The sequence below is a fragment of the Typopeltis vanoorti genome, chromosome 4, assembly GCF_054136105.1.
Source record: "Typopeltis vanoorti isolate ZY-2024b chromosome 4, IOZ_Tvanoo_1.0, whole genome shotgun sequence".
Lineage (NCBI taxonomy): Eukaryota > Metazoa > Arthropoda > Arachnida > Uropygi > Thelyphonidae > Typopeltis > Typopeltis vanoorti.
This window is the reverse complement of record NC_143552.1, coordinates 71,179,522-71,195,576: the sequence shown is the minus strand read 5'-3', so window position 1 is coordinate 71,195,576 and position 16,055 is coordinate 71,179,522. Positions and strand designations below refer to the sequence as shown.

Below are 16,055 nucleotides of genomic sequence, written 5' to 3'. Positions count from 1 at the left end.
AAGAGGGGAGATATGATTGAGACTTACAGACTTCTGAAAGAGTCATGCAGGATTTCAATTGATGAAATTTTCAATTTATGGAGGGTGGGGAAAGGACGAGAGGGCATCCTAGGAAGCTGAGAATGAAGGCCGCTAAGAAGGGGGTGAGGACTAGATTTTTTCTCTTATATGGTGGTGCACGATTGGAATGGATTGCCATTGGATGTTGTGAGTGCAAGCAGTATGAATGAATTGAAGAATAAGCACGATAGCTGGTGTGTGTGTGTGTGTGTAGTATGTGGCATCTGATGTAATAGATTTGTCTTTATAGTATACAGTATATCTTTATAGTAGTAAATGATAAAATAGACTAGTAGTATCTATATATATTTTATGCATTCATGACATATCTAACTTTTTCTTAATTTTTTCAATATTTCTAAGCTACACAGTGTGTCTGTGAGTTTTTTCAAGTTGTCACAAATCTCCAAAAAATTTTTCAATATATTTATTTCAGAAAAAAAAAAAAAAATGCATATAAGTGGAACAATGCAGTTTAAACCCATGTTCTTCAAGGGTCAACTATAGTTGAAATTAAGAATTAATAGTAAACATTTTAAATATTTCATCATTAATTCATTATCAGTACTGCTGTTACAAGGCAGTTACAAAGAGGAATTAAAGCAAATATTATGGTTTATGTGTTTCATGTTGCATTTACACCAGTTATTAATTAATTTATATATGAAATAACATTGCTATCTCTGTGGTGTGCTTCATATACAAGCATCATGCTGGCAATTTACATTTTTGTCAAAAGGTTCAGGCTTGAAACAGAAGACAACAGAATGTTTTTTCTCTCTCTCTCTCTGGACATATTTATATCTATATTCAGCCAGAATAAGCTAACATTTGCAGAATGCAGGAAGAAAATGACTCTATTAATTGACAAAGAGGAGAAAAACCAGAATTTTGTTTTATGTGACCATTCATCAATATCCGGTACGATGCTAATTTATATTATGTGCAATCTCATGATATAAAAATAACTAGAGAATATTACAGATGAAGCGTTCTTGCTTCATACTAATATAGAAATTTCAGCACATATCTAGTTCCTTGATGAGCTAGAGATGTGCTGAAATAGGCAAATGTGGCTATATCAGCTCAACCCTTTCACTGTTTACCTCCATTCTTTTCTTTTGCATGTTAGTGTCATGTTCCCGACAGTAATCAAACCGATATGAAGCATTCATTTCAAAGCAAATAATAATCTGATGACAGCTAAAATAATCAGTGAATTATGCTATTTTATCAGTACATTATCAGAATTTTATTAATACAAGAAAGCTTGTGTCATGATTAATCAGAAGATAGGGTTCACGGAGAGAAAATCTTATAAGTTTGTGGACAAGTTATTAAAAAGAAAAAAACCTTCAAAGAGGATTTAAGTTCATGAAAATGATCACGAAAAATGTGATATTTTAAACAGTGTAACAGAAAATTATTTCCCAGTAGGGCCATTTGAAAGCATGTTAATTTAACACAACTGTCGAAATGACAACTTTGAAGATCTAGAATCAGACACCCTTGGCAACTGCCCAATGCCAAAGTGTCCCTATGGCTTTGTTCCTTCGACAGAAAAACTATTTCTATCCAAGTTATACTTGATAAAAAATAAAATAAGGCATAACAAAACTTAACAAGAAAAGAGTATATGACTTTTGTATGATATAGTGAAAACTATCAACTGAAAATTAGCAGAGTATTTTTTGCTCTGTCCAACAATATAAATATCCACTATAATCATAATTTTTCATTTGACAAGTGCTTATTAAGATAGGTTCTCTGTTTGAAATGTGCTCTACATATATTGAAGCTATACTGCATATTATTTCTCATTTAGCTGCTGAGCTATTTGTGAAATATAACATTTGATAAAATAAATGAAATATTAAATATTGCAATTTAATTTCACTTAAATATATGCAATTATTCCTCATTTCCTCAACTGTGACTTTTCTTCAGATTTTTACATAAAGTTAAATTTCCTACAAAAGTTCTGAATTGATTTTGTTTAGAATAAAATTTAAAACAAATATTTAAATTTGATTCAGTTACCTTTTATACTCTCATCACAGAATCAAATTTTATTTTTAATTTATGAATTTGCATATTCATAGTCTTGCCAATTCATTATTTTGTTCTCATAATAGTGTTTTCACATTTTAATTCTAGCTACAAGCAGCATAAGTTCAATCTCTTCCGTGAAGAGAGTGAAGGATATGCAAAGTTAACTGCTGAGCTAAATCAGGAAGTTGATGGTAAAGTGAATTGTGTTTATATGTTGGAGGTTATCAAATCTTTAATTGGTAAGCTCTTCATTCAGTAATAACTTTATTAAAACTTTCACTTATAAGTGAAATTTAACTTTTATAAGTGTTTTATAAAAAAATTATATAATTTTATTTCATCATCATCTTCATCATCATCATCAAATTCCTGCCATGCACCCTCAAGGGGTGTACAGGATATGACAGTACTACATGAAAAAAATTACATCATTACTAACTTCCTATCTACAATTTTCCTCCAAATCAGTCTGTTACTTGTCAAGAATCCAATATTATCAGATCATATATTTCTATCATCTAAGGCACTTTGTACCGCAACAATCCACCCATATCTTGGTCTTCCTCTGGGTCGTTTTGCTGCCAACCTAAGATTAGCAAAACAAGGAACACTTGTTTTGCTAATCTTTCCTTGCCCATTCTGTTTAAGTGGCCATACCACCTGAGATTAGCTCTGCTAACGCATTCCTGGATGCAGACAACATCAAGTTCTTTCCTAATATCCGCATTTTTAATAAGATATTGCCATTGATGCCATCTGTTCACGTCTCTAAGCTTTCTCTCATATCTGTGGTCTCTAGTCTTTGGTCAAGTGTTTTACTTCTGACCCAGCTCTCAGATCCATAAGTTGAAATTGGTTTGAACACTGTCTTGTATACAGCTAATTTAGTGTTCCGACTAATTTCTCTCTTATTCCATATGAATTTATTCAGTTGACTTCCCACCATACCAGCTTTGCTGATTCTGTTGTCTATTTCTATATTCAATTTACCATCTTCACTAAAATCGTGCCTAAGGCTGAAATGTTTTACTTGTTCCACAGGTTCTCCATTCACAACACAGTTGGCATTTTCAATGATTCTGCCTATTTTCATTGTCTTTGTCTTTTTATTGCTGACCTTCATACCATATCTATTACAACAGTTATTCAATTTAGTCAGAGAATCTTGCAGACTTTTAGCGGATTTATTTAGAAGTATAACATCATCCGCATAAAGCAAAGAGCTGATATCAACATCTCCAATTTTGATATCATGTTTAATACCACTTTCCTTCATAATGTGATCCATATAGATAATGAATAGCAGAGGGGATAATGTACATCCTTGTCTCACACCAGATTTAACATTAAACCATCTTCCTGTACTTCCTTCAATTCTAACTGCTGACTTACAACCCAAATAAAGACAAAGTATTGCTTGATATAATGCCCCATTGACACCATATAACTGTAGCGTATTGAATAGCTTCTCTCTTGGCACCTTGTCATATGTCTTTTCCAAATCGACAAAACTTAAATACAGATCTTTGTTATATTCCCATGCTTTCTCGACTATTTGTCGTAAAGTGAAGATCTGATCCTGACAGCCTCTATTTGGCCTGAATCCAGCTTGTTCTTCACCAAGCTTTTCTTCCACAATTCTTCTCAACCGTTTCTCAAGTATACTTGCATAGATCTTGACAGGAACACTCAGTAGAGAAATACATCTGTAATTCTAACATTCAGATTTATTTCGCTTTTTATATATGGCTACTATGAGAGCTCTACTCTAATCATCGGGAATTCATCCCTCTCTCCAGGCTTTCTGAACTATGCATTGCAGCCACTGTAAGACTTCTATACCACCATACTTCAGCATTTCTGGTCGAATATCATCTACTCCTGCTGCCTTTCCACATTTCAAGCCTTTGATGGCTTTTTCTACTTCAAGTATGGATATGTATTCCTGTTGAGTGTTTTTTACCACTGTGCTGTCATCACTGCTTGTTTCATTTAGCAGTTTTTCAAAGTAATTACTCCATACTTCAAGGATATCTTTTTCTCCCGTTTTCATTTCACCTTTATCATCTCTAACTCCTTTTACAGTATTCTTTCCTCTATTCCTAAGCTTCTTCAACAACTTCCAGAATATTTTGCCACCTTCTTAATGTTTATTTTCTATATTCTTGCCAAAGTCCTCCCATGACTTTTGTTTAGGTAATTTTACACAGTGTTTAGCATTCTTGCATTTGTCTCTGTATTCTCTAAGAGCACAATCCGACTTATTTGCCAGGAATTTTTGATATGATTTCTTCTTTTCCTTCACTGCCTCTTTAACTTCCTTTAACATCCACCATGGAGTTCTAATTTTTCTATCCTGCAGACGACTTCACCACATGCCTCTCTGGTTGAATCAATCAGGGCTTTCTTCAAGGCTTGCCACTGAATCTCCAAGGTTTGATTCCTGTTCTCAAACTCTTTCATTTTTTCTTCAATAATTTTTCTGTACTTTAGTCTACAGTTCACATCTGAGAGCTGCTCAACTTTTATTCGCTTTAAAACTTTCTTACATGTTATTCTTTTCAATATGAAATTCAATTTTATCCTGCTCAAGACTAAATAGTGATCACTTCCAATTTCAAATGCTCTGTACACCTGGTGTTCTGCACCAGGGAGAAAACATCACTTTCAACAATAACATAGTCAGTGAGACTTTTCTTATTCCTTGCCTCTTCTCTCCATTTGAATTTGTGCACATTTTTATGTTGGAACATGGTGTTAGTAATAACAAGTCCATGTCCTGAGCAGAAATCCAACAGATATTTACCATTATTATTAGCTTTGCTCATTTCTCGAAATTTTCCCAAAATATTTTTGTATGTCTCGCAATCATTTCCTACTCTGCTATTTAGATCCCCAACAAGGACCAACTTTTCATATTTCATTGTGTCTGTTGCTTTTTCTAAAGCGTCAAAAAATTCCTCCACTTCTACCTTAGTAGAACCTTGTATGGGACCATAGGCACAAATAAGTGTCATTGTCCAGTTCCCCATTCTCATATTTGCCCACATTACTCTACTTGAGACTGACTTCCATTCAAGAAGATTAGCCTCGTATTTTGTGTTAAATACTATGGCAACTCCTTCTTTTCCTTGATTGTCATTGCCTGAATATGACATTTTGTATTTATTGCTCAGAAAGATCTCACCAGTTTTTGTCTTTTTTGTTTCAATCACCCCTATTATGTCTATCTGGTACTTATCTAATTCCTCAACTAGCTCCATTTCTTTGCCATTCCGGTTTCTTATGTTGATTGTACTGATCTTTAACTCTGGTGATGTTGAGTTGGGGTGTTTTTTCAGATTTGTTCCAGCAGCTGACTTTTCGCTGTTCACCCTGGTTCCCTGGCGAAAACAACCGGGGCCCTTGTTTAACCGAGCAACGCCCCAACCGGCACGAAATTTTGTCGTGTTGTACCATCATTTTTTATTTTGGTTTAACCAATAAGAATACAATTTGGTCGGCTAAATCCCAAATTGCCAGCCCATCCTCGTTTATTTGTTATCCAAGTAGATATCCAACAGGGTGCACTACGAGAAGGTGAGGATTGGACATTAGGTCAGAAGCGGTGGTCGGTTCTCCGTTCCTTTAAAGGCTATGTGGAGGTCTCCTCTCAGTTATACAGCTTTGACCGTTAAGCACTCGATCTGTAATTATACCTTATTATATGATTGGCCTTCAGAATAGGGATATCAGGAGTAGTTTTGTATAGTGGATATTTTGTTGTATTCCTTTAGAATAGCATACCCATTGTATTTTCTTATAATGATGGTTACCAGAGTCAGTCAGTTATATATCCAGTAAGATCTTGATTAAATTAACTGACTTAAACAAGAAAAGAAAATGTTGGTGCATATGAAAAAAATTGAGACAGTATACGCTTTGAAGAAGTATTATTATAATACGTGACACATCCAAGGCATCCAAAGACTCAGTGCAGGAAGGCACCATATCATCATCAAATTCCTTATATGTACCCTCAGGGGGTGTACAGGATATTGTGTTGTTCTTGTTCTTATTCCTTCCCTCTCCTTTTACCTTACAGTGTCGAGTATTTTTCTGCATTTAACCACTACCATATCGTGGATAAGGTGGTTAGCCCTATTCCTCCCGGTGTGTCCTATGTTTGTAGATGCCGGTTTGCCTGTTCTGGGGGGATGAAGAACCGAGTTTCTGAGCGGGAAACTCCCCCCCCCCCCCCCAACTGTGCATGATACTGGCTAACTCACCTTTCATCGAAAGAGACCAGATAAAAGTTTCTCACGTCACCGACAGGAATCGAACCCTGGTCTTTCCGACCAAAGGGCTTCGTATATGCTGACTGAGCTACAGAGGCTCATATTGTGATGTTACTACCTGTAAAGTTTTTCTCGTTATGAACTTTTAATCGACACATTTCTTCCAAAGTTCTCCGTCTGGGCTCGAGTATTGTCAGATCATACTGTCTTCAATTTATTAAAAATCTTTTTCTAAGCTTTCCATTCCCATTCTGTTTAAGTGACCATACTATTTCATATTAGTTCTGTTTGCACATTCCTGAATTTTAACAAGGTTAAGTTTCTTTCTAATATTCCAATTTGCAATGTGATTCCGTCATTGGTGCCATCAATTCCCTAATCTCTCTCAGAGGTCTGATCAATTGTTTTATTTCTAACTTAATTTTCAGAATTTTAGTAATTTCTCTCTTATTTCACAGGAGTTCATTCATCTGTAACAGTTATGCAAATTCTGTTGTGGTTTCCATATTTAATTTGCCATCTTCACTAAAAACTATGCCTAAATAATTGAAATGCTTTAATTGTTATATCAGTTTTCCATACAGGATGCAGCTGATGTTTTCAGCATTCCTGCTTATTTTCTCAATCTTTGTGAAAAAGGTGGTAGAATTCACTTAGTGTTAAATCTTAAATGAAAGGTTAAATTTGTCATAAAACATTTCATTCGGGATTTAACTAAGATACCAAAATTTCCCAAAAAGGTACTTGTATATGGGTATAAATGAAACTGTAAATAACATATTAGTCCTTTGTTTTGTAAATTCTTCTAAATTTTTTTACATTGTTAACTGTCCTGTGAGTAAAAGACAAAAATTGAAATTTAGTGAGAATTGTAATGGAATGGGAAAGGTTAGATCAAACTTCACAGTGAAATAATCGACATAAAGACATAACCCGAGGCAGTAGCGTGTGCAAGGTACGTGCAAGATATCCACACTGAAAACGTAACGAGCAGAAGATAGTACCGAGTGCAAAAGGCTCAGGTGCTGTGAGGAATTGGTGACGTAGTAGGGAGAGCAGCTATGCGAGGATATAAGAAGTTGGGGTGGCGCGAACTTGGGGCTTTTTTTGCTCCTGCTTCTCCTTTTGGCTTTCAGGTGCCGATGGAAGTCGTTCGAGCGGTCGGGAAGAATGATGGTCAGCGATGGCTATGCGGCGAGGTAGTGTTCCAGTCCAGGCAGAACAATGGTGCAGCTAGACTGTAAGCAAGGACCGAAGTTTCATGCCGAACCACGAGGACCTATCCAGGCAGAGCAGTTTCACTTACATCGGCATGAAGGTGATTCATGAACTTAATCACTGGTTGGTCATATTCAAAGACAATGGACCGTAGAATGAAAAGACTAGCCACGTGAATTCAGCAGAATTGTTTGAGTGGAGACGCCAGCGTGATCTAAATGGTCGGTAATGTAAAACCTTTCTAGTTCCATTATATTCTGAACAAAGCTAGAGTGTAGAAAAGTGCTGGTATATTATGTGATAGGACTTATTAACTGGCAGCAAAGCTCTAGTATGTAATCCACTAGCTAATTCTTGTAATTCTAGAGGTGTGTTGTAGTAGAGTTTGATATTGAATTGTTGAAAAATGTCACAGTCTAATAGCCTTAGAATGACTGGAATAATCTCTTGCATAATGTGTTAAATGAATGAGAGTAGGACATCTTAAATTGATATTGTCTTTTAATGTGAAGTATTAATTGTGGTGAGATTTTGTCCGGTTAAATAGCGTTACATGCAAGCGTAATAACTCAGCTTAGTTAGGTGTAATTTTGATAATTGTGTAACGTACTATAGAATGAATAAACATTCCTGTTTTCTTTACCTTATAAAATTGCCTGATCTTTAAAATCAATGCACCGCTCATTAAGATTAGGACCTGTACGAATTCAAACGCGGGGGATTAGCCACGACTGTATTTAGAACAAGTTCATTAAGAGTTTGAAGTTGGGAATATTAATAGCTCAATTCCAGAGTCATGGGTTAGTCTGGTTGTTAACTATCTGACAAGGAGACTTCTCTTGTATAGGAAATAAGATGGCACATCTTTAACAAACAAATTTTTCTTAATTCTAAAAAGAAGTTAATTCCAGATTTGCATCCGAAGAAATTTAGCTCAAACCCAAGTCATTCTCTTTGTTTGCTGAGAGTTGCACACATATCCAATAGAAGGATTGGCCACAGAAAGAATAGAATTTAGCTAAAACAGATTGTAATATTAGAGGGGCTTAAGAAGGACAGGATACTATAAAAGCTAGAATTAAAGAAGTAATTAATAAAAAGAGAGTTTAGACATATATAAATAATAAGATACGTATATAACACCTAGGTTTTTTCCCTCCACTATTTTCACTTTTCATCCCTCATTTACTTCCCCACAAGAGAGTGTCCTTCATAATTCTGAAGAAGATACCACACTGAAATGACTCATACACTGTAGTTATGATATAGCATTCTTATTCATTCAACCTTTCTTGGTATTTTAAATTATTTCTCCATTTTCTTAACTTTTAATTTTTTACAGTTTACTCATTATCATCAAATTCCTGCCATGTACCCTCAAGGGGGGTGTACAGGATATGATAGTACTACATGAAAAATTTACATCATTACTAACTTCCTATCTACAATTTTCCTCCAAATCAGTCTGTTACTTGTCAAGACTCCAACATTATCAGATCTTATATTTCTATCGTCTAAGGCACTTTGTACTGTATCAATCCACCTATATCTTGGTGTTCCTCTGGGTTGTTTTTCTGCCAACCTGTCAGGGAACACTTGTTTTGCTAATCTTTCCTCACCCATTCTGTTTGAGTTAATCCTGTATTAGCTCTGCTAATGCATTCCTGGATGCTGACAATGTCAAGTTCCACTGAAGAGACCTCAATAAAGGTCTGGGTAATGGCCCTTCCCTTAATACATAACATTATACATATCCACAAGGAGATGTGTTTTGCATTATGGGAGATACTGAGATAGGAGTGATGTTAGCTTGCTCCACCTTTGCAACGAGTCGCCCAGTGTTGTACCACCTTACCCCAGTCCTGAAGATACTTTCAGATGCAAACTTCGTTTGTTCACACTTGGATAAAGGATTAAAATAAATTTATTTTAATCAGAGAATCTTGCAGACTTGTAGTGGATTTATTTAGAAGTATAACATTGTCCGCATAAAACAAAGTGCTGACATTAACATCTCCAATTCTGATATCATGTTTAATACCACTTTCCTTCATAATGTGATCCATATAGATAGTGAATAACAGAGGAGATAATGTTCATCCCTGTCTCACACCAGATTTAACATTAAACCATCTTCCTGTACTTCATTTCTAACTGCTGACCTACAACTCAAAGACTAAGTATTGCTTAAGTTTTAAAAAGTACTATCTCCCATAAAGGGTATAGACATAAGCCGTTGGATCTGTTTAAGTTAGGAGAATGAAGTAAAGTTTGCTTCTTTTTAAAGGCATTTCATGAGGAACTGACTTTTGTGAAGGACTCTTGTCTTTCTCCAATGAAGTCTGTGTCTAGTGAAGATGGCATTTTCTGCAAGTCCAGACTTTTCAGGTTTAAAGTATTCAATATAAGATTGGTTCTTCTAGCTGAATAGAGACAGATCTTCCTGTTTGTCTGAAATAAGATAATCCACAAGAGGCACTGAATCTGGTAGACACCTGGATAATTAAGGTGTGGAAGCTTGTCCTTAGGAGAAGTGAGAAAGGTGGAGATTTTTCTAAACGGTCAAAAGGCAACAAAAATATTCAGCGGTTTTAAAACTTTTGCTATACGTTCACTAATGCCTTGTACATAAGGGATAGGAATGCGTGTTATTTCTTCTGTATTTGAAGAGGAAGACATATTAAAACTACTTAAAGCTCTTTTAATGAAGCAATTCTTATAACCATTAGATAGAAAGGAAGAAGTTATATATTGCAGTTCTTTCTGTAAAAGATCGTCTGAAGAACAAAAGGAGTGGGTCCGATAAACCAGTGTTTTAATAGTTCCTGCCTTTTGACTGGGATGGTGATGAGATTCAGGATGGATATAATGGCCTGTATGAGTCTTCTTTCTATAGACTGAGAAATGTAGGTTACCATCTGGTTGACGAAGAATTAGAAGATCTAAAAAGGCTAACTGCTTATTTGATTCTACTTCTAGGGTAAACTGGATCCTAGTACGAAGTGCTTTTAGCCTAGTGAGAAACTTTTGAAGTTCATCAGAAGAGCCATTCCATAGAGCAAAAATGTCATCGACATATCTGAACCAATGCGTAGGTCTGGGAGAAATGTTGTCAAAGATACGTTGTTCAAAATGTTCCATAAAGAAATTGGAGATAGCAGGAGAAAGAGGATTGCCCATTGCTGTTCCTTCAATTTGTTGATACAACTTATTTTTTAAGGAAAAATAACCAGAATGTATTACGAAATCAAATAATTTTACAATGTCTGAAGGAAATTCCTGTTGCAGTAATTCAATGCTTTCAGAGAGAGGCACATTTGTAAATAAAGAAACATCTAAACTGATCATGATATCAGAAACGTCCAAATGAAGATCTGAAATTTTATTTTTGAAATCTGAAGTATTTTTTATATGAGTATCAGTTCTTCTAGTTGAAGAGGAGAGTAAATTTGATAAAAAGTTTGAGATTTTGTAAGTGGGGCAACCTATACAATCTACGACAGGTCTCAACGGAATGCCTGGTTTATGAACTTTCGGAAGACCCATACAATCTAGGTGGACAACCGAAGAAGTTTTAAGTTTTTTCTTTTGATCTTCATTCCATGCAGATACATAATCTATAAGAGAATTAAGTCTCTTTAATTGACTCCCAGTAGGATCCGATGTAAGAGGCCTATAAGTTGAATAGTCTCGCGAAGTAATAAAGACCTTTTTTCTCTCATATTCCTTCCTATCTTGAATCACTACAGCCTTCCCTTTGTCAGCTTTCGTAATAATTAAATTATGGTTCTTCAGTGATTTCAATGCTTTTAAGTAAGAGTAAGAAAGATTAGGACGAGGAGGCTTGGCATTAAAAAGAATTTCCGCACATTCAAAACGTAACCTGTTGGCTGTTTTTTGGGATAAGGATCGAATACCTCTGTCTATGTTATGAAAAAAATCCATAAGGGGCACCTTATTTGGCGTAAAGGCAAAATCATGTCCTTTTGATAAAACAATGTTCACAGTCTGTTAGTGGACGTCCGGAAACATTTATAACTACTTTATCTGTATCAATAGCATTATTACTGGATCTAGATAGGCTGACCAGTGATTCAAATTTGCATTTTAGCTTGTCACGAATTCATTAAAGACCTTTAGGTAAGACTTCGAATGCGTACTATAGTATTAAAGTTTCAACCTTTAAAACAGATTGTAGAGTGTTTTTGATGTCCATAATTTCCCTATTTAAAAGGGAAAGAGATTTTTTAGCTTCTTGTAACTGATTTTTTTAAAAAGAGACTTACAAGCTTTTAAGTAGATCCAATGACCTTTATGGGACCTAAAAACTTCTTTTATTTTACAACAGGTAGGAATAACCTGAGCCATCTTACATCATTTAAGGAATATTAATCTATTAATGCATTTGGCCTTCTTTACCAACTTTACTGTAAGGTAAAGTATTGGTAAAAAAGGGTCAATAAATTGGTAAAAGAAAGGTCAATAAATTTCCTAATATTGTTAGGAAATTTATTGATCTTTTTAGTTATCTTACACCAGCTACTTAGATGGCGCTTTTTGGAATTGTCAGTTATTGTATAATTTGAGCTTAAAATGTACTGAAGATGCCTGTGACACACAGGCGAAAATTATTCTATTAAATAATCTTTGTATGTGAGTTTTCCGTTATTAATTTTGTAAGTATTGCTTGATATAATGCCCCATTGACACCATATAACTGTAACGTATTGAATAGATTCTCTCTCTCTGGCACCTTGTCATATGCCTTTTCCAAATCGACAAAACTTAAATACAGATCTTTGTTATATTCCCATGATTTCTCCACTATTTGTCGTAAAGTGAAGATCTGATCCTGACAGCCTCTATTTGGCCTGAATCCAGCTTGTTCTTCACCAAGCTTTTCTTCCACAATTCTTCTCAACTTTTTCTCAAGTATACTTGCATATATCTTACCAGGAATACTCAGTACAGATATACCTCTGTAATTCTCACATTCAGTTTTATTTCCCTTTTTATATATGGGTACTTTGATAGCTCTACTCCAATCATCGGGAATTCGTCCCTCTGTCCAGGCATTTTGAACTATGCAGTGCAGCCACTGTAAGACATTTATACCACCATACTTCAGCATTTCTGGTCGAATATCATCTACTCCTGCTGCATTTTCACATTTCAAGCCTTTGATGGCTTTTTCTACTTCAAGTATGGATATGTATTCCTGACTGTATGCCTGTTGAGTGTTTTTTACCACTGTGCTATCACTACAGTTTACTGTGATTTTTAAATTCGTTTCTAACTTATTCTTTTGTGGTCATATGGTTCCCCCTTGTAAGTCTTTAAGATATACAGTCTCACTTAAATTATTAGTTTTATGAAGATAGTAGAAGTATGCAGTATTGAAATTCCACCCTAAATATAATTTCGAGTGATGTTTTTCAAAATATATTATCTGTTGTTGATTTCAATTTACTGCAGTTTTTATAATAGTTTTAATCACTAAATCACGATCTAAGCAAGTTCGAAACTTAGAAGTCCTCCTAAACACAAGAAGCATGCTATTTTATACTAACATGCAATAAAAATTGTACACATATTCATAACCACTGTTGACAATACTATTCTGAACAAAACTACGTGGATCATGTGAATTACTTTGGAAGATTATGCATGCAAATGTAGAGAGTTCATAGTATAGGCATAGTATTCAACACTAAATACGAGGCTAATCTTCTTGAATGGCAAGCAGTCTCAAGTAGAGTGATATGGGCTAATATGAAAATGGGGAACTGGACAGTGAGACTTATTTGTGCCCACAGAAGATTCTACTAAGTAGAAGTGGAGGGATTTTTTGAGGCTTTAGAGAAAGCAACCGACACAATGAAAAAGGAAAAGTTGGTCCTTGTTGGGGATCTAAATAGCAGAGTAGGAAATGATTGTCAGACATACAAAAATATATTTGGAAAATTTGGAGAAAAGAGCAAAGCTAATAGTAATGGCAAATACCTGTTGGATTTCTTCTCAGGACATGGACTGGTTATTACTAACACAATGTTCCAACATAAAAATGTGCACAAATTCACATGGTGTGAAGAGGCAAGGAATAAGAAAAGTCTCTCTGACTATGTTTCTGTATAGTGATGTTTTCCCACTGTTGGAGGACACCAGAGTGAGTGTACATAGGATTTGAAATTGGAAGTGGAGCAGGATAAAATTGAATTTCATATCGAAAAGAAGAACATGTAAGAAAGTTTTAAAGCAAATAAAAGTTGAGCAGCTCTCAGATGTGAACTGCAGACTAAAATACACAAACATGATGAAAGAAAAAATGAAAGAGTTCGAGAATAGGAACCAAACTTTGGAGATTCAATGGCAAGCCCTGAAGAAAATACTGATTGATTCAGCCAGAGAGGCATGTCGTGAGGTTGTGTGCAAGGATAGAAAAATCAGAACTCCATGGTGGACACAGGAATCTAAAGAAGTAGTGAAGGAAAAGAAGAAAGCATATCAAAAGTTCATGGTAAATAAGTCAGCTTGTGCTCTTAGAGAATACAGAGACAAATGTAAGAATGCTAAATACTGTGTAAAACTGGCTAAATAAAAGTCATGGGAGGACTTTGGAGATATCCTTGAAGTATGGAGTAATTACTTTGAAAAACTGCTAAATGAAACAAGCAGTAATGAGATCACAGTTTTTAAAAAGCTGACCAGCCATGCAGTCAGGAATACATATCCATACTTGAAGTAGAAAAAGCCATTAAAAGCCTGAAATGTGGAAAGGCAACAGGAGTTGATGATATTCGATCAGAAATGCTCAAGTATGGAGGTTATTTATTTATTTAGTGAATGGCTCACACATGAAAAGTTACATTACATTAATCCTTAATATGTACGGACATTGTAATAAACATATGTTCTATAATAAGACATAATACAGTCATAAAAGAGACACTCAAGAATAGGCACTTGGTGTAGCATGGATGGAGTCTGACAGGTTTCCACTGTATGCACATTGGACACATTCTGCTGTAATATGATTAATTGTCTGGCGGGGTGATCCATAGTCATACCTGGGTGAGGCAATCATGCCCCATTTATAAAGGTGGTCTGCACATCTCCCATGGTTGGTGCGGATTCGGTTAAGAGCAGACCAAGTTTTCCGATGGTGGCCAAAACCCCAAGGTATCTGTGTTGGGTCCACTAATTCATGGAAGATCCCTGTTGAAATGTTACACCAGGACTCTTGCCACTTCTCCTTCATGTTGAAACCTGTCTCTGCAAGATTCTTTGCTGTTAAGATTGGATGGTGGCATGACTTTAGCCTGTTTATTTCTAGGTTTGGGATGTCTTCATGAATTGGAAGATTTTGGATTTCCATGATTTTGCTGCATTGATGTAGAAGAAAGTTGGATCTACAGATGTGTGGAGGCAAGATGTTGCTTAGCACTGGGAGCCAGTAGGTTGTGGTTGATTTTACAGTTCCAGAAATAAGGCACATAGTGGTGTTAAGCTGGGCATCAACCAGATACGCATGGGCGCTGCTCAGCCATACGGGTGAGCAGTATTCAGCTGTAGAGTAAACGAGGTCAAGAGCAGTGCTGCAAATCGTTGTTGCTGAGGCACCTCAAGTTGTTCCACATAGTTTTTGCAGTATATTGTTTCTTGTTTTTAGCTTGGATGCTATGTTAATGAGATGTGGCTTAAAAGATAGTGTTCTATCCAGAGTGATGCCCAGATATTTTGGAAATCTGTTGTAGTGTAGCAGTTTGTGGTTGAAGTAGACCATGAGTTCTTTGTTAGCCTGATTATTGTTCAGGTGGAAGCATGGAACTTCTGTTTTGCTAGGATTTGGGTGTAATCTCCATTTGCTGAAGTGTTCAGCTAGGACTGCAAGGTCATTTGTTAGTGTATCTTCCATTGTAGTAAAATTGGTGTGTCTGGTGTCTAGAGCAATGTCATCAGCATAGCAAAACTTCTTGGAGGCTGTATTAGGCAAATCTGCAATGTATAAGTTAAAAAGGAGGGGAGCCAGAACTGACCCTTGTGGTAGTCCATTATCCAGTGTTCTTTGTTTACTTTTGTTCTCGTCCATACATACTTAGAACAGGTGGTTGCTTAGCATGTTATCGATTAGTTTTGCTATTGTTCTGCATGGGACTGCACGGAGCAACTTGCAGACTGCGCCATGCCTCCAGACTGTTATCATAAGCCGCAGTAAGATCTACAAAAGCTACAGCTGTTTTCCGGCATTGTTCGTAGCCTGCCTCTATATGTGTGTGGTGAGTGACAGAACCTGATCACAGCAGCTTCGTTTATGTTTGAATCCGACCTGTTCCACTGGGACTTGTTCTATTATCTTAGGGGGGGGGGGCGATTCTATTAAGGATGAGCCTTTCTAGGAGCTTATAACAGGTGCTAAGCAGGGCGATTGGTCAGTAGTTTTCTGGTTTG

At 35.9% G+C, this 16,055-nt stretch overlaps 1 protein-coding gene across 1 annotated transcript in view; it reads left to right on the top strand.

Annotated features, from left to right (window-relative positions):
* Positions 1 to 16,055, top strand: part of tho2 (THO complex subunit 2-like protein) — a 779,097-nt gene that overhangs the window by 102,563 nt on the left and 660,479 nt on the right. Inside the window, exon 7 of the mRNA XM_090391861.1 lies at positions 2,218 to 2,351. Coding sequence (XP_090247987.1) covers positions 2,218 to 2,351 — 134 coding nt within the window. The remainder of the gene's footprint in view (positions 1 to 2,217; positions 2,352 to 16,055) is intronic.